This window comes from Halyomorpha halys, unplaced genomic scaffold (assembly GCF_000696795.3).
Source record: "Halyomorpha halys isolate HHAL.00 unplaced genomic scaffold, Hhal_1.1 Scaffold362.1, whole genome shotgun sequence".
Classification (NCBI taxonomy): domain Eukaryota; kingdom Metazoa; phylum Arthropoda; class Insecta; order Hemiptera; family Pentatomidae; genus Halyomorpha; species Halyomorpha halys.
This window is the reverse complement of record NW_027105356.1, coordinates 525,253-544,145: the sequence shown is the minus strand read 5'-3', so window position 1 is coordinate 544,145 and position 18,893 is coordinate 525,253. Positions and strand designations below refer to the sequence as shown.

Here is an 18,893-nt window from a genome sequence, read left to right as displayed (position 1 = left end):
TTATTTTAGATTTTTAACTCCTAGAAAAATATAATGCATCACAGCCAAATTCAACTTACAGTCAGACAAAATACAGCTAAATGAGTTACAAAACGATAGCGAAAATGTATTTAAATTAAAATTTTATTCTTAGAAGAATTTTAATTTGTAGGACAACTAAAACAACATAGTTGCACCACACCATCTAATAATTAATAAAAGTGAACTTTAATAGTTGTAACCATAGTAACCTGAACATTTTCTTAAGGAGAAATAAGGGATTGTTAGAAAAAAAAAATTATAACATGTCAATAATGTTAAAATTGAATTTCATTAAAATGTTCTAGTAATTGTTAAATATAAACTTAAAAACATGTTGGTCGATTATGAAGTTCAATATTCATTTTTAATTACCTAATATAATAAAATACATATTACAAATATATGTACTGTATATAGTACAAATATATATGTACATACATATACATATCAATGGAGTGATTTGCTAGACACTGTGCTAAAAACCCCAAGGGCACGAGTTCGAATCCGGCTAGGGGAGACAATGATTTTCTTTTTTCACTGTAGCTGTGAGTCAACCCTGTGTGTTCGGGGACCATCCGAGCTTCACGACACGATCGAGCGCGATTATGACCAAATTACCTCCTTGTATTGTAGGTTGGTCTAGCACAACCTCGATTCATTATATTATTATTATACTATTAAAATCATTATTTATATGTGTGTGTGTGTGTACGTATATATGTGTGCTTGATGACTGGATGTATTTTTCTGAATAAATAAATAAAAAATAGTGACAGTACTTCCTTACATCGTACTGCACTCCAGACCCTTCATGGGTTGTAACAATACAGATTTTTTTTTGCTATTGGTTAAATAAACATTAATATATATAAATAATGGTCGGTCCAAGTATTAATTTTATTTTCTTGTTTCAGTTCGTTTTGAAAAATATCAATTTCAAGGAAGTTGCCGAAGCTACAAAAAACTATGGCATTGCAAAAAGCAGTTCAGATACGAATATTTTGGGACGTGGGGCAAGGAATAGAAGGAAGGCAACCCTTTCTATGCTCATTGACGAAAAAGAAGAATCGACATTGGCGGTAAGATTTCACCGCACCAGTTTTAATTATTAATAATAACTTTTACAATAATTTAAAGTGAATAGAAAACTTTTCTGGATTCATTCTGGAAAAAAAAAATGATAAATAGGAACAGTTCCATCTCACTTTATTTATAATCTTAAACTTTCTTGAGACTGGTTAATTATGTTTAAATAAGTAAAATTGTATCCATTTTAGTATCAAAAAATTTTTATTATATTTATAAGTCCGACGTTTCGGCCAATTCGGCCATCCTCAGGGACAATCTTAATAAAATTTTAAAAATAAATCATTTTATAAAAACACAACTTCATGCAGGCTATTCCGCCTAGGTCAATCGAACAAATAACCATAATTAGTCAATTTTCACATTAAAATAAAAAAAAAATATTTATCACAGTCACCTTCTTTGTTAAATATTCATCAGGCCGAAGCGTGGGACTTATAAATAGAATGAAAATCTTTTGAGAATTGAATGGATAAAATTGTATTCATTTGAAGATAAACAGGAAGTTTTCATTATCAGGAAACTTCCTATGAGTATTGTTTCGATTCCTAACGCATACAAGTTTACGGTCACTTAATCGGAAATTAAAGCATTTGGCCTACTTCATCTACCGCATTGGGGCAATTAGGAGTTCCTCTGAAAATAGCTTAAAATAATAAATAAATAATTTTATTATTCTAAGAAGCACCGCGGGCACAGAGGGCTTATTGTACGCCGTCCCTCCTCTGCTCAAACAGGCCAATTGCCTTTGCAGATCTGGACATTGTATAAGGATCCACTGTCTAGCAAATTTTGGGATCCAAGATACGATCCTTACCAAAGATGAGGAATCGTGTTCTTGCCACTACATCACATCTGCAAATGATGTGGTAAGCAGTCTCTTCCTCCTTCCTGCAGATAGGGGACTCTATCAGTCTCACTTTACAGAGATGCTTATTTAGCTGTCACCCATCTTAAGATACTCCTATCCATATTAAGAAGAAAGTTATTTCTTTTCGGGCATGATCCCTTGAGGAACATTTTCGATTGTTCCATTCCTCTGGTATTTCTCCAGAGTAACCCAGCCTTGCTCTCAGCAATCTTTATGATGTGCCTCTTCGCATGGCTGAGACTAATCCCACATACGGGGTCAGGTGTAAGAGGAACAAACTCAGATATTATTATTCATCTTTAAAGCAAAAATATGTGTTACCGGACTATCTCGTGGCCTACAACAAGGCTTTTGGTCCGCTTACCATAGGTTGAAATTTAACTAATGTTATTAAATCTAAGCAAATGATAAAATAAATAAATAAAAATGATTTATAATTGTATAAATGAAAAAGTTCTGTACTTCCTTTTCAAGCACATAATTCATGAGGAAATCGCAAAAAAACATTAAATAGAAATTATTAAGAATATAATATATATCTTTAACCCTTCGTAGGGCGCTGTCAAGGATTCTCAAAATCGGGGCGCGGTGAGCCTGACAGGCACCAAAAATTACCGACCATTTTGAGGATGTAGAAAATTAGGGAAAAGTATAAAATAAATTTAAAACATTTCTTATTATTTATTGGGGTATAGAAACCAAAAAATATCAAAATGCGGAATTCACATGTCATGGTTATGAATATAAATCAAAATAGGACCTTTTATCCTCGAAACAAAATTTAAAAAGGGGTCAGACATGAATTTGAAATGTGTGGAGACAGAAATAAGTCTGAGTCATCTTCCATCAAAGCCGATGAAGGATCGCAAGAAAAGGCTGAAAAGCATGTTGCAGAGTGGTTTTGCGTCTTGCATGAGGGAAAAATTCTTTGGTTATTTCACATAGGAGTAGTTCGTGAGCCCATGTATTCCTGTTTCCACCGTGCAATCACAACATCTGGACCGCTTTTGGAGTTGGGGAGGTGTTGATTTTGGGCAATTATCAGCCGGGAGGGATCTCTTGAGAAACATTTTCAAGGAGGTATGAAGGCCGGATTTAAGCTGGCTTCTTCGCTGAAGCTGTCCGATACACAGTTCTTGTGACAATTGAGTTTTGAGAAAAAACTCTTCTTGAAATTCCTTTCAATTGATTCACGAGGTCAATAACCAAGGAATTTATCCCATCCAAGATCAACATAGTGTAGAAAACAGCCATTGGCGATCGATGTGTATTTCGTTGCACATTGTATGTGTCGCAAATTTGGTTAACAGTGTCATCTCCAGTTTTTGTGAGCATTATAATGCGTTATGACCTCAGGTTTTTTTTTTCTCCAGTACTTTTATCAACAGTGTTTGTTCTGAAGAACAAACCAGGACGTAGGTAGGATGTTCTTCTTTCATGTGACGTTGGTACGGTTTCGTCATTGAAACCAAAAAGGCCGGAAAATTGTGGTCTCCCTAAAATCAAAGAAATACTGAAAGAACGGTTGAAGAATTCATAAAAAAATCTAGGAAAGAGGAGCGATGAACCTGAAAGACACACCAGAAAGGCGCGGTGAGCCTGACAGGCACACGATCCCCATTCATAAACGGCAATGGTACCTGACAAAAATGATCCCAACACAAGTATCGAAAAACAGTGAAGTGCTTGAATTTACTATCTAAAGTGAAAAATGTTGACCATAGGATTGTGACGTAATCGGGCGCGGTGAGCCTGTCAGATACACACGTGTGACGCACTTTCTAGAAGGCAGGAGCTTACTGACTGGGCGGGTTGGAACCACCCCACAATGTTAGGAAACTACTGGGAGGAAGGGGTCACACTCGGCGCCTTTTTGGAAGAGACACCAAAAAAACCGAATCCTGTCAGATCAGCCGCGCCCGATGAAGATTTAAGTTTAAATATCTTATATTAAATGAAAATTAATAGTTCTCGTTTTTTCAGCATTCATCTGGCATTCCCTATAAATCTGGATCAGTTACAGACATACCTCAGAGTCATGGGATTCATGTTAGCCGATTCAGAAGGTCTAGTATCGACAGATACAGAAATGCGATTTCGAAAAAGGTACAAATAATAAAAATATTTCGAGTTTGCCAAAATAGTCTAGAATTTTATTTATTCCTTTGTTTTCTGTTTTAAAACAGGATGAAAACACAGTGTTTGAAATTAGTCATTCTGGAAAAAGGACTGAAGTGAGTTTAAACTGTTTTATCTTATCTCGTAGGCTGCCTGTTCGCGATAGTGCTATCACAATATTACCAAACAGTTTATTTATACACATATTAGAATTCGGAAACTACGGACAATAATGTAGAAATCCACACATATATTTTTCATTCATTTAGTATGATATATTTTATTTATTACTTAACTTTTTTTTAAACGTTACCTCTGATTAAATAATTTGATTGAATAAATAGTTTTTTTTGGCTGTTTTAAGTTTGTGTTTATTCTTATCTAGGTAGCAGCTGATAACAGAAAAAGTTACAATATTTCAAAAAGTAGTTCTGCATTGAATCTGCGTAGTAATATTGCTGACATTATTGAAGAAAAATCTCCCGTAAGTCTTTGAAGTCGTATTTTATTAATTTCAGAAATGAAAATTATTAGGACTATTTTTTTCCTACATGTTTTTAATGATATGTGAGGAGACATATTTTAGCCCACAGGGCTGACTCACGTTAAAATGAAAATAATTATCTCCCACTGCCGGATATATATGAGCGGCTCTGTGTTAAGGAACTGTGCTACTAACTCCAAGGACCTGGGTTCGAATCCGACTGCGGCAAGATAATTATTTTCTGTTTCATTGTACCGTGAGTCAATATAGAAAAATAAAATAAATTAATTTCATTTTTTTCAGAATCAAAGAAAAAAAATAACATTAATTAAAGTTTTGAATTATTTTAATTATACAAATAATTGTTTCTTTCAATAATTTATAATAAATATTAATTTATTAATATTATCTCATTCTATGATCATGAAGGTAACTGAGGATAAGCCTTTCTATAATATCTACAAAAGTAGTTCTGCCAGGTGTGTACGCAGCCATATCGCCGAAACTCCCACCTCGGACCTCCTACCTTCCGATCCCGTAAGTATTCATGCACTTCCTTATTTCATATCTATAGTCCTGAACTTTGATTTTGAGATGACATGTTTTTACCAGTACCATAATCCATCAGCCAATAAGATATGTTCATCAGTTAAGATAGATAGCTTTAAATCAAGGGGTTAGGTATCAGTTGACTTTCAAACATAAATTTATTTACAAAAAATATGATTTTATATGTTTGAACAAATACATCTATATTGATTTGAGAAGTCGAAATATTCTTTTTCAGGTTTCGCTATTTTCTGGAATCATGAATTATCAGGTCGAAGGTCTCCAAGCTTTAGTAGATCAAAATCAAGCAGTTGCCAAATTTAAAAATAAACTAGATGAGAGTAACAATAAAAAAGCCCACAAAAGCGAAAGAATACTATCATCGATAAAAGTAGGAATTCAATCATTGATGGATAACAGCGCTCTACCGGGATTTTCGTCATTCATGAAAAGTATACTTCAAAGGAATCAAGTAAATGGATTAATGGATAATCTCATTTCGACACAAATACCGAAAATAAAATTCAAAGAAAAGGATGAAGATGAAGAAGAAAACTTTTTTGATTGCAGCAGCTGGATGAGCCTCCATGAAGCTGCTTGGCATGGAGATCTGAAAGAGCTGGAAGAACTTTTGGACAAGGATTTGGATATAGAATCAGAGGATGAGTTGAACCGCAAGCCTCTACACCATGCCTCGAGCAATGGCCAATTAGAAGCAGTTATTCTGTTACTGAAACGTGGGGCAAATCCGTCAGCAAAAGATAGACAACAAAAGTCACCGTTACTCTTATCGTCAAGTAACGGGCACACTGAAGTATGCAATACACTTTTGGAAAATGGTGCCGATGTAAATCAAAGGGACTATATCGGTCGATCTGCACTACATCACGCTGTCGACAGTGGTTCAAAAGAAGTTATTTCATTACTTATTACCTTCGGGGCAGACGTAAATGCTGAAGACAGCCATGGTTGGACTCCACTTCATAGGGCATCAGAAACTGGTTTTGTAGGTGCTGCGGATGTTCTGTTGAGTCACCAAGGAAACGTTATAGCGAAGGATGAGAGCGGTCGAACTCCTCTTCATTTAGCAGCAGATAGGGGCAAGCTGAAAGTCGTAGAGTTGCTACTTGAGCAAAACCCACAAGTAATTGCTAAAGATATTTGGGGGAAGACGGCACTGCACTTGGCAGCATCCAGCGGGCAATATAATGTTGTAAAAACACTTCTAGATCGCGGGTTTGGTGTTGATGAGAGAGATAACTTAGGGCTCACGGCGCTACATGAAGCAGTAGAAGGGGGGCACCTAGAACTGGTACAGTACTTGATATCTAGAAGTACAGTCGTTTCTCCAGTAGATAATTATGGCCGCACTCCTTTGCACAGAGCAGTTGCAACAAATCATCTTACTATTGTTAAGGCTCTCCTTGAAGTTGTTGCTGATGTGGTTGCGAGAGACCGTTTAGCCCAAACACCCCTCCACTATGCAGCAAAAAACGCCAGTAATGACATTGTCTCTCTTCTGATCGAAAAAGGAGCAGATATAACACTCACTGACAGCCGCGAAAAGACGCCTTTGCATGTCGCTGCGATCAACGGAAACAAAGAGATTGTTGCTTTACTCTTAGATCATGGTGCGAAATTAGACGTTCAAGACAACCTTGGTCGCACGCCGCTACATGAAGCCGCAGTTTATGGTTATTTGGACATAATCAGCACTTTAATAAGTTATGGTGCTAATGTAGAAGATGTCGACGATTTGTGGAAAACTGCATTGCATTTAGCAACAACAAGGGGCAACCTAGACATGGTCAAGTTGTTGGTGAAATCTGGAGCATGTGTCAACAGCAGATCATTACTGGAGGCGACTCCGCTAGCTTCTGCTCTATCTGATGGGCACACGGCGATAGCCAAGTTCCTACGGATTGTTGGAGGAACAGAATAAAACACCGGAGTGCCACGAATAAACTTTTTCAAAAATAAAATGAGTTCGAGAAAAAAATTCAGGAGTGTTAAATGTCTGTGATGTTAGTTTAGTAAATCGTGTCATTATTGAATTTGATTTCTATGCGGTTAAATTGAAGTAGATTAAACTTGTATGGGACAAAATAGATCCTATTTTTATTTATTTTTAGCACTGCAGGAGTCCTACAACATAAATTTCGTCTATGCTATTGGTTACCGAACAAATTGCATATGTCAGGCAAAGTATGAAAAGTTAGGCGAGTCTACTATGAAATCATAGTAAAACCTACCTGGCATAAATGGTATTTTGAGAACATTTTGGCCAATGCTTTTTCTGTGCCATTTACTTTTCTCAAGAAATATAAAAAAAACTAATAATTAATTTGTCTATGCTTTATCTCTAAAATAAAATAACTTCGAATTGATATCTTATTTATTTTTAAAATTAAAAGACAAAATCTTGAATATTTTTGTAAATAAAGCATAAAAAAGACATTTTTTACTTTTTTTATGTGAAAAAAATTAATTAAGAAATATAATCAGCAAACCATATTTTGAGTATCAAGTATTTTGAGACTCTTTGAATTTAATGAAATAAAATATTCCTATTGGAAGAAAATATTTGACCGAAAATATTTGGTCAATAAAGGTATCAAAATAGTAAAAGAAAACTATTTATTGTTAACCAAGGTTTAGTCCCACTTTGCACGGCTTCGTCAGGGCTGTCCGATTGAAACACAGCGGGCGACTAAGTGGACTAAAACGTTGATTAAAAATAAATAGTATTCTTCTACTATTTTGATACCTTTATTTACCACCTCCTGGACTACCTTCCTACAATAAAATATTCCTAGTGTTAAATCAAGCTTTGAAAGTAGAATGATAATCCTACACCTCTTTGTTATGGAACTTAATTTAAAACATGAAGAGGACTTTAGATTTACTCATCCATGGGTTACGTGTACGTTGTTCTTAATTTTTTTAGTAAAATAGGAAACACTATATTTTCGCGGGTAGCCACGGGCCTTACCCCGCGGCTACTCATTCCAAGGACCTGAGTTCGAATACAGCTAGGTAGCAAATTGTTTTCTGTTACACTGTAGCCGTTAGTCAACTCTTGTGGATTCTGGAGCCCTCCTGGGGTCCACCCAGCCTTCTAGATTGGCTACTCTAAATGGAGTAAAAATTTGGCGGTCGAGCGTGATTCTGACCAAATCACCTCCTTGCACAACCGTTGGTCTAGTAACGGAACCCCTGACCCTTTATGGATTGTAGCGGTACAGATTTCATTTAATTTAATAGATCACATTTTAGATTACTATGTGGTAATTTTTGACATATGGGGTGTTGTCTACAGGGTACTAACCTATTTTAACACATTTTCATATCCTGGGGCCGCCCTAGAAATAGAAGTCGACTTTCCGGCGGCGCTGTATTTACTAGGCAATCAAATTTTGCACTTTGACTAACTCGCTCGGCTACAGGCGGTCCTAAACTAATAATAATTTTACAACTGTTCAAAGGTTTTCTCAATAGAAAGCAAGTGACCTATCAGACGAATATGTCCCTCCCAACCCTTTCCTACTCTTGGAGTGATAGTTCCACACCAAAGATACATCCAGGCGATAGGAATCCACCACCTGAGATAAAGTTCCCTGAAAAGGGAAGAGTAAGAGACTGGGGATCTGCAATATCACTGTTAAATTAAACTTCGAAATACAGACGGGTAAGACCACTCTCAACGAGCATAAAATATGATGCGCCCGAAACATCAAACTCGTCAGGATGAATAAAAAGAATTGAGAGTATGATCCGGAGAGAAGGCGAGTTTGCATCATCTGAGAACATGGTGTGCTGAAAACGTTTAGGAAACGAATAATCGACTAGTAATGCGAATTTAATTAGTAAACGAATTTTCCAGTAATGCAAAACCAAGTTGAATAGAGTAATTCAAAATTGTAGATAAAGTATTGGAGTGATTACCACTTTTATTTTATTATAAAACTAGTTCAACATTTGGTTTTATTTATTTTATTGTATTATTATTTATCTATGTACATTGATTCTGTTCATTTTTTTTGTTTATATATAATTTATGTAATATATAATATTGTTTATATTTATGTATATATATAATTTTGGTATGAATGTGCTCAATTATTACTATTAATTATTGCCCAAGACTGGCAGGTTGTATGATTTATCTGCAAATAAATAAAAAACAAAACAAAAAAAAAAGGCTTTAATTAAAAATGACCTTAACTTTATAGTTCTCACAACAACAAAAATTGAATTCCTTGTATCCTCTTCTTAATATTTAAAGTGAAAAATATTTTTAAAATAAAATTAACTTTACAGGTCAATACTGATTCAAGGGACGCAGCTGTTGTTAGAAAATATTTAAAGTTACCTTCTATATTACCTGATGAAGAACTTAGGAAACGTTTGTGCAATGAAGACGGAGAGGGAAGGACGCCGCTTGAGCGTGCCTCTTTTGAAGGAAGATCTGACATAGTGCAAACTATATTGAGAATCGGAGTGGACTTCGCATCGAGGAAGGGTAAAGTAACCGCTGTACACCTTGCAGCAGAAGAAGGTAACTTGGATGTACTGCAGTTATTATTAGACAATGGTGCGGACCTTAACGAGGCTACCACGAGCAAGAAGAAGGCCATCCACTTCGCTGCGGAGCGAGGGCACGACCTCTGCCTCAGCTGGTTGCTCTTGCATGGTGCGGATATCGAAAGTAAGGATATTTCTTGGCAGACACCTCTCCACAAAGCGGCCGCCGGGGGGCACATCGAGACCGTAAGGGTTCTCCTGGGGAACAGCGCCAACCTAGATGCAGAAGATAGATTAGGAAGGCTGCCGCTACACCATGCTGCCAAGAACGGAAAGATGGATACAGCTCTGGTACTTTTGGATTGTGGTAGTGACGTGAATTCCAAGGACAGGAAAGGACACACTCCTCTGTTCTTTGCCAAGGAGGCTAGTCATCAAGATGTAGTTGAACTTCTCAAGGTCAGGGGAGGCACGGAAGACTGACTTGACAATGAGATCTCTTAGGCATTATAAAATATGAATAGTTTGTTAAATAATTGAGATAATAGCAGTGTAGAGCATAATGCTTTTATAAGACTAGAAAAATTCAAGAAAAAATCGTTAATACCAAATGGAGACAAAAAATTATTAGTTTTAAAATATATGTATAATTCCTTACACATATTTATTTATTTAATTCCATTCATTAATTTTTCATATATCAGTAAGAAAGCAGTATCTTACAAATGGAAAATGAGCCCTTTGCAAAGACTGAAAATGATATTTTTTAAGACAAGAAAATTGAGAAGATTGTTGCATTCAATGCTTTGCAACAAATTTACTTAAAGAAGTAGTTATTCTGATCACAATGAGATGCAATTCTCATAAAATCCTGGAAGATACTGCGTGCTTTCTAATGAGAACAGCATTGTTCTGTATTTATTTCAGCAATTCTTGAATGAGATATTAATCATTTTATTTCCATTGGATAATGTTTAAATATTTAATGTACTTTAAAATGATTTAATTAAAAACAAATATTATTAAGTTCAGTTCATTTATTCTTAGTTTTTTTTTTCACACCTATAAAAATATTTTAGAAAATACTTAGGGAATAAATTAATGATAGATTGTTCACGAATAACCAGTAAAGGTGATTTCTTCATTGATTGAAAATAAAATGAAGATTTGATACAAGCAGAAAACCAAATATGTAATATGGAAACTGAGACCTTTCCATATAAAATATTACATATCATAAAATTATTATTATTTTTTTTTTATTAAATGAATCAAAAATTCGTATCCATTATTGTCTCAACACTTTATTTTTCACCAGTCCAATGTTTCGGCCATTCTAGCCATCCTCAAGGACATCTTCAATATAATTTTTTCCTCACATTAATTTAAAGTTTCTTTTGCAGTCTATTCTGCCCAGGCCAAATTTAAAATCATTAACATTTAATTTTCCTATATAAGATTATCAACAGTTAATACACTACCATATAACATGTTTCACATATTAACATGTTACACATATAACATGTACACACACCATAGGTTTGTTATATGATGGTGTATTAATTGTTGATAATTTTTTATAGGAAAATTAAATGTTAATGATTTTAAATTAAAAAAAAAAAGAAATAGGCTTTTAACTTATAATAAAGAAAATGACCTGGGCAGAATAGCCTGCAAAAGAAACTTTAAATTAATGTGAGGAAGAAATTATACTGACGATGTCCTTGAGGATGGCTAAAATGGCCGAAATGTTGGACTGGTGAAAAATAAAGTGTTGAGACAATAATGGATACGAATTTTTGATTTATTTAATAAATAATTACCTTGTCTCAAGAATTTGAAATAATATAATTATTTTTTTTATTATTATTATAATTCATTTATAATAAGCCGTAAATAGTGGTGAATCACGCTTCATAATCTTTAATTCCACATATACATATTTTAGGTAATTAAATTATTTAATTGGAAAAATTAATTAAAATCATTGCAAATATTGCTTTGATTAAACCATGAAGATCAATTTATTTAATGTATACTATAGAATGAAATATAAATAACTGAGACATTAAATTTAATTTTGACAGATATACTTCTACTAGGAAATGATTTATTATAATGCATGCAGGCGTCATTAATATGATATACAGATATTTTAATATACAATTTATTTACAGTTCTTGAAGTAAGAATACTAAAGAGTGATGCTGCTGTTAATTTGATTGATATTATTCATGAACACGATTTTAGTATAATATAAAATAGCACAAATTCAATGTTTAGATAGAAAACATGTTTTTTTTTTTTTGTTTTTTTCAGAAATGAAACCTACGGATAAAATATATTTGTAGTATACGTTTATGACATATAAAACCATCTATATTAAGCAGCAGGCATGGATTTTCTTGTAAATAATAATTTTTTGATATAAAAAAATATTAGATTGTATTGCCTCAACTGACTCCTACCACTTCCCCCATTTTGTCACGAGATGTGGTAGTTCTTTTGAGGCCGTTGAGTAATTCTTCAAGAATTACAAAGGATGTTGTTTCAAAGCTAGATGGAGAATCACTTGACAATCTCAGACATAAAAAAATCTGATTTTAAAAAATAATAATAATTTGGCATCTCCAGCGATTAACTTTCATCCCACTCGCCATTCTGAGCTTAAATTACTGGTCATGCCTTTATTAAAAAACATAGGACTTCATTAATTACTTCGCAAAATGAGGGACATCTCAGGAACAAAACAAAATGAAGTATGTTAAGAAAAATTAGGTTTTAAGTTGTCTCCTTGATAATAGGCTAATGGCTTGAGAGTAAAGGACCATTTGAAATTGTTTTATTGTTATAATTATTTGGTACAATAATTATTATTTAAACGTATTAATAGTTAATTATCATATGATTTAGTATAGAAAACCTTAAACGAAATAAGATTCCTATTCCAAGGCAGGTGTAGGTATTATTTTTAAACTAAAGTAATGATTAATTTATTTTTATTATAGGTTCAATCCTAAATTTAACTAACAATATATGCTTCAAAATATAACGCTTGAACGAACATCAACAAGGCCTGCGATAGTGATCACTGGAAATCATAAATCATCCAAAGGTCAAAATAGTAATATAACTATTATAAAATTGCAATAATATAGAATAGTAGTAACATATTAAATTTCTATCATAGGATTGACGTAGTCAATCATTTTTACAAAATCTCATTTAATTTATATTGTAATGCATCACAAGATTTAAATTAATAAATATTAAAAATAAATAAATCTGTACCACTACAACCCATGAAGGGTCAGTAGTGCAGTATTTTGTAAGGATGTACTGTTACTAGAACAACAGATGTGCAAGGAGGTGATTAGGTGTGATCAGAATCATGTTCGTCGCCAGAGTTTTACCTACTTAGGGCTACGCACTTCATCAGGCTGATTAGATCCCGGAGGGCTCCCGAACTCACAGGGCTGACTCAACGGCTACAGGTAACGGATAATAATTATCTGCCACAGCCGGATTCTAACTCGGGTCCTCGGAGTTACTATTACATTGCCTTACAAATGAGCTACATAATCCCTAATTAATAAATGTGCACATATATAATTTACATCATCTTCAATGTGATAGAATACAAACCCATTTTTGTTTTGCAACTATATTATTAATTGATTGTCACAATCAAATAATAATCATTAACAAATATAGATCGAGCAGTATAGTATTTTCTCATCCAATACAAAAACTTTGGAATAACATTTTGTGCGTTTTTATGAAACTTGCGTCATCTGTTTTTGTTAGTTTTCTTTTTCAACAGAATACGTGACATGAATTTAACTAATTGCCTACTATTCTTCAACAGTCAAAATGTGCTAACAAGTCACTGTCGAAGGCCTTCGGTATCATAATACTAAGACTTTAGACGGGGATTTCAATGAATTCAAAGCCAGTGGAGACGATCGACTGATGCACGTTTGTAAATTATTAAAACTAAGCATGTATAATATTTTAAATTTCCATACATTTTTTTCTTTATTAAAAAACAACATGTGGGGAAGCATATTCGATTATAAAAACAATTCAATTTTTGGTTATTAATTCTTAATTCTTATATAAAATATTCCTAATTCTACTTCTAAAGTTTTATTTTATTTTTTACTAAACAAAGAAATTTATTTAATTACCAAAATGCTAGGGTTGGCTTATTTTTTTAAGAACTTAACTTTCTTAAAGATCCTTTGGTGACTTTAAAATTCATTATAAATCCAGGATTCCACATTTTTAGTGAATCGACAATTTAGTTTTATCTACAACTTTTATAATTACTTTTATTACGTTTGCAAAATCTAGCGACAGCGCAATTTTTAGAAAATCAAAACCTAATTATTTTATAATTTTAATTCACCCGTAATATGAAGAAAAATGTTAATAATGTTCTGATAACTGGTTAATAAAATCATCTGAGAAATCAAAGTAAAATTTTATTATATAATCATAAAATTAATATTATTATATTATAATGGGTGATTTTTTTTATTCTTTGTTCAAATAATTTTTTTTATTGATCACTTCCTCAGACTCAATCAAGTATAGTTGCTTTGCTGTGATTGTAGCACATCTGATAAAACTTTTATTTATTTTTTTTATATTTAACAAATTACGTAGGTCGTAGATACTTTGTGACAACACTACTAACTTTAAGACAGTAGTAAGGACGTCCTAGGCAGAGGATAACTTCAATCAATGGTATTTTATTGAAGATCCAACCATTTAAAATTGATTTTTTTTTTTGTGAGATATATCACTATCAAAGCATGTCAGCAATATGTAAACATAACCACGGATAGATGTACTTAGAGTTTTTCAAAGTCTCACACTTTTTATACGAAAAAATATTTCAGAGTAAAACTGTCGTTTCAAAAGGAAATTCATTAAAAATATGTACATTTAAATCCCATAATAAATTAACTCCAGAAATGAACAGATTAATACAAGAGTAAAGGTAATATATATACTTCTTTATAATTGTATATCATTTCAATTAAAATTAAAATTTAAGAGGATCTTTCAATTGCTTAAGTACTAAGAAAAAAAAATACAAATATTCTAAGGAATATTAAAACTGAATAGACTGAGAGTCTAAAATTGGCTTAATTTATTTATCAAATTAATTTTATACAAAAACTATTTCGGAAAATATATAATTTCAAATAAATTGGAACAAACTTTATTTGTTTTGTTAATGTACAATTTTATTTATTTGATGAATTCATATTATACACCACACTCCTATACTTTCTACGTATAAGAGTTTTTTAATAACATAAACTTTAATTTTTTCCCCTTTTTTATGTATTTAATATTAAAGACACCAACGTTTCGGAATACGAAGGGGATTAAGGTTTCTCAACAATTTTTAACAATACAACAATAAAAAATAAATAAAATTGCATACATATTTTTTATATCATCAATTAAAAATTACTATATATTGCTGATATGTAATGGGAGGCACAAGCTGGAATTTTTAGCGCTAAGTAATTTCTTTTGCCAGCATGCCAAAGATACCGTCGGCAAAACATCTAAAGTAATGTACAAAGATAGATAGATGACAGAAGGTATGCATCCCCTGGGGACGATTGACCGTGTAGGCAGAGATAAACAAAAAAACAGCACTTATCCTACATGTTAGCACTCTAAAAACCTTGGGGAAAATACAGTCAAAGAAGAAAGCCGCCTTAATTTAAACATGAAATGTAGGAAAAAGACCTACTTTCTCCGAAGGTCATTGGACCTTCTCACTCCCTCTGGACATAGAAAAACCAATCAAAGAACAGAAATCAAAAGAAGTAGGAGTCAGAAGCAGAGGGAGAAAATAAGCAAAAAGGGCAGGAGGAATAAAGTGAAGCACAGTCGGAGAGAGTCTGGGAGTTGAAGACAGTCTTGGATAGAGTCTGATAGTTGGACACAGTCTGGGAGAGATGGATAATTGAAGACCTGAAAGAAGCGAGTCTGGAAGAGAGAGCGACTGATGAGTTGGATGCCAGAGAAGGAAGTCACCCCTCGGAGGGATCCAGCAGCGGCAACCGAGAGGCTGTAGGACCAAGCGAATATGGATGCCCTGCCGCGACAACTGCCAAGCCGACCGATGTACCGAAACAAGTAAAACCTTTTCCGTTGTAATTTGAATGGCAATTAATAGTATTAATAACTTAGAGTCAGTATAAATATCAAATATCCCAACTGGTACTTCTCAATTTATAATATAATAATAAAAGTGTTAGAAAATAGGTCTACTATGCTCATTCATAATATTATTCTTGGTAATGTATATATAATTGTAAATATAAAATATGTAACAAATACTTTACTTTATAATCAATAATCCCTGATGCCACCTCATATATAATAGCATAGTAAACTGGTGAACACGATACCGTTGGAAAGGAACTCCAATGATTAATTATAGATATTCATATCTAGCATACCATGGCGAGGGGGCCCTAGTTTCTAGTGTTTGAATTAAATAATGCGCATAGTTTTTCAGTCGGTTCCCATCAGGAACCGATAGAGATACATATTACAAATAAATATAAATATATAATAAAATATATAATATAAATGCATGATAAGATGAATAAATTTCAATATAATACGTATATGGGGAACCCCTAGTCGGGCTTAGAAACCCCGAAGCCCCGTACACGGCATTACTTTGAACATGAACAAATTTGACTATATCACAGATATTTGCTCGCTGTGTCGATATCCATACAAATTTATTCCGTTAGGGAATCATTTAATAAACTCAAATATCTTTATCCTATCGAATCCAAAATAATTCAACTTTGTCCTAATCCTTATTCTGTTTTCTATTTTCCTGAGTCTTCCTCATATTTATCAACCGTCACTTTGTTTTACTATTTTTCACTTTCCGAATAATTATCAAAACATTAAATTTAGCATTAAAATGCTATTGACATTTAAGCTAAAATTAAGGCCATATAGTCAAAGCCTTTTGATATTTAAATAAACACTAAACGTTAAATACAGAGAGCCATTTGATAGTGACGGCAAAACCCACCTTAAAGATAGCCTTCTAAGCGAATCCTCACTAACACCACAAAAGTTATATTCCCTAATTAGTGAAAACTGCCATTAACGGCTCCTTATCGGAAAAGAAAACGGGAAATAGGGAAATGGGCGGAGGTATTAGGGAAGATTTTAATCCAGGCCATTGGGGGTGGCAATGGATTCCTTGAGGCCGTCTAATCCAAGGATTATCCCGAGGATATATGTATATGGATGAATATTTATTCACGATTGGGAATAATGTCCAGGGTCCCTGCCTGCTCATCGGTGATCAACGTTAGGTTCGGAATAAAGATAAAGGATCTATACATATAGACTCCATGTTATTGTTGTTTTTTTAATTATTTTTTATTAATTTTTATATATTCAATAGTTAATTATCTAGCTTTTTTTTACTGTGAATATTTGCTGAAAAAGTGTTAAGTTAAGGTGATTATTTTTTAGCCTACGTATTCGGGTGATTGTATTGTAGCTTATATGTTCCTGTAACTAGATATATAATTCTTAATCGTCACGATATATGTGAATGAACTTCATGTACATTCCTTTCTCAAACTGTCGCTAACTTTTTTATATACATCCATTAAAAAAATATAATAAACTGACAAAAATATATATAATGAAATTAATTCCAGGTAAAAAACGAAAAACATTTTTAAAACTTTAGAAAGACTATGTCTCACAGCAAAGCATAGTATCAAAAACGAGGAAAAACATAATACAATAACAAACTTTTTTTCAGTTAATGTAATTTATAAATCAGTATACATACTTTTTTTTACATTAAATTTTAAATAAATAATATATTGTGATGGTATTTATGTTTTTTAATAAATTGTTTTCCTTATAGTTGTAAGACCTCTTTTTCAGCTATATAGAATATGAAAAATACATAAAAAAACTCATTGTAAAGGAACAAAAAAGTATTGATTAAAACGAAAAATCACTACAATTGTACAAAGAAAGAACAAATAAATATATCAGAAAAGATAAAAAAATCAAAGTAAATAGAGTATATTAGAAAAGAAACATTATTGTATAAAATTAAATAACCAATGAAAAAAAAATTAAATAACCAATGAAAAACTGTATAACCTTTGATAAGTATTACACTCAACCACCATTTCTTCACCAGTTAGGGATAAGCCCTTTACATAGAATGGGTGTGACTCCAAAAGGTACACAATTAATATAACAGAACAAAAATCACTTTACATGCAGGAGATAAGCTATCGACTCCTCACATAATACAACTCAAAACCGACATTTCTTTCTTTTTACAGATAGCGGTTTGGAAAAAGTTAAGGTAGAACAAAAGCAACAACTGGTATGTTTGGCACGGTCATTACCACACTTGTCAAATGTGATTCTTTCTTAGAATTAAAAACTGAGCCATTTAGTACAAGAGCCGGGTTGAAATAACTGGTTTTTTTTTCACCCCAATTTTCGATTACTTTAAATACCACTATGTATAATTACTAGTCAAAATTAATAAGTCTAGGTAGGGGGAATAAAATATAACGACTGTTTAAAAAAATTAATTTTTCCTTCGGAGCTCTGTATCTTTAAAACTATCAAGAACACTAGAAAACTTGAGGGAAAATCGTTTAAAGAAAAGTAAATTTGCTAAAATATGAGCTATGATAGAACTGTTTAAGTTTAATAGTTCCCGTGATATAGTTTTTAACAAAGCAACATTTTAGAAGAAATGTGCAGAAAATTGAGTAGTTAGTGACTTTATAAAGAGAAGTATATATCTCAAAAACCATGGCGTATAGATATCTATGAACATTCAAATCAAAGCCAATTTAATGTACTATAAAGTGGTTTATAACGTTTATCTTCGCAGGATTAGTAGTTTTCATGACATTCAACAAAATGAATCCACAAAAGGTTGATTTCTAGCCGTTCGAACAAAAATATTGATTTATGAAAAATTATACTCAAGAACCATAAGATATACGGATGTCTATTAGCATTCATATAAAAGCTAGTTAAATATGCTATAAAGTTGTTTATAACGTTTATTTTCTTAGGAATAGTAGTTTTCATGACAATCGCCACATGAATTCACAAAAGGTTGATTTCTGGCTGTTCGAACAAAAATATTGATTAATGAAACAATATAACTCAAGAACCATA

The 18,893-nt window shown here is 32.8% G+C and overlaps 2 protein-coding genes across 2 annotated transcripts in view; both read left to right on the top strand.

Moving 5' to 3' along the window:
* The window catches only part of LOC106681736 (uncharacterized), a gene marked incomplete in the record, with an annotated part of 21,548 nt that extends 12,128 nt beyond the window's left edge, over positions 1 to 9,420 (top strand). The window contains 6 exon segments of the mRNA XM_067050501.1: positions 936 to 1,100; positions 3,962 to 4,084; positions 4,165 to 4,212; positions 4,482 to 4,580; positions 5,010 to 5,117; positions 5,368 to 9,420. Of these exon segments, the coding sequence (XP_066906602.1) occupies positions 936 to 1,100; positions 3,962 to 4,084; positions 4,165 to 4,212; positions 4,482 to 4,580; positions 5,010 to 5,117; positions 5,368 to 7,071 (2,247 nt within the window).
* Positions 8,653 to 10,136, top strand: LOC136796535 (ankyrin repeat and SOCS box protein 3-like). Its single transcript, XM_067050518.1, has 2 exons — positions 8,653 to 8,760; positions 9,450 to 10,136. The coding sequence occupies exons 1-2, from the start codon at positions 8,653 to 8,655 to the stop codon at positions 10,134 to 10,136; spliced, it is 795 nt and encodes a 264-aa protein (XP_066906619.1).
* Positions 10,137 to 18,893: the final 8,757 nt, after the last annotated feature.

Bases quoted from the DNA above. Each gene is read 5' to 3' on its own strand.
- LOC136796535 (XM_067050518.1), top strand. From the start codon at position 8,653: ATGTCCCTCCCAACCCTTTCCTACTCTTGGAGTGATAGTTCCACACCA. The intron at 8,761-9,449 runs GTAAGAGACTGG...TTAACTTTACAG, and splicing joins AGTTCCCTGAAAAGGGAAGA to GTCAATACTGATTCAAGGGA.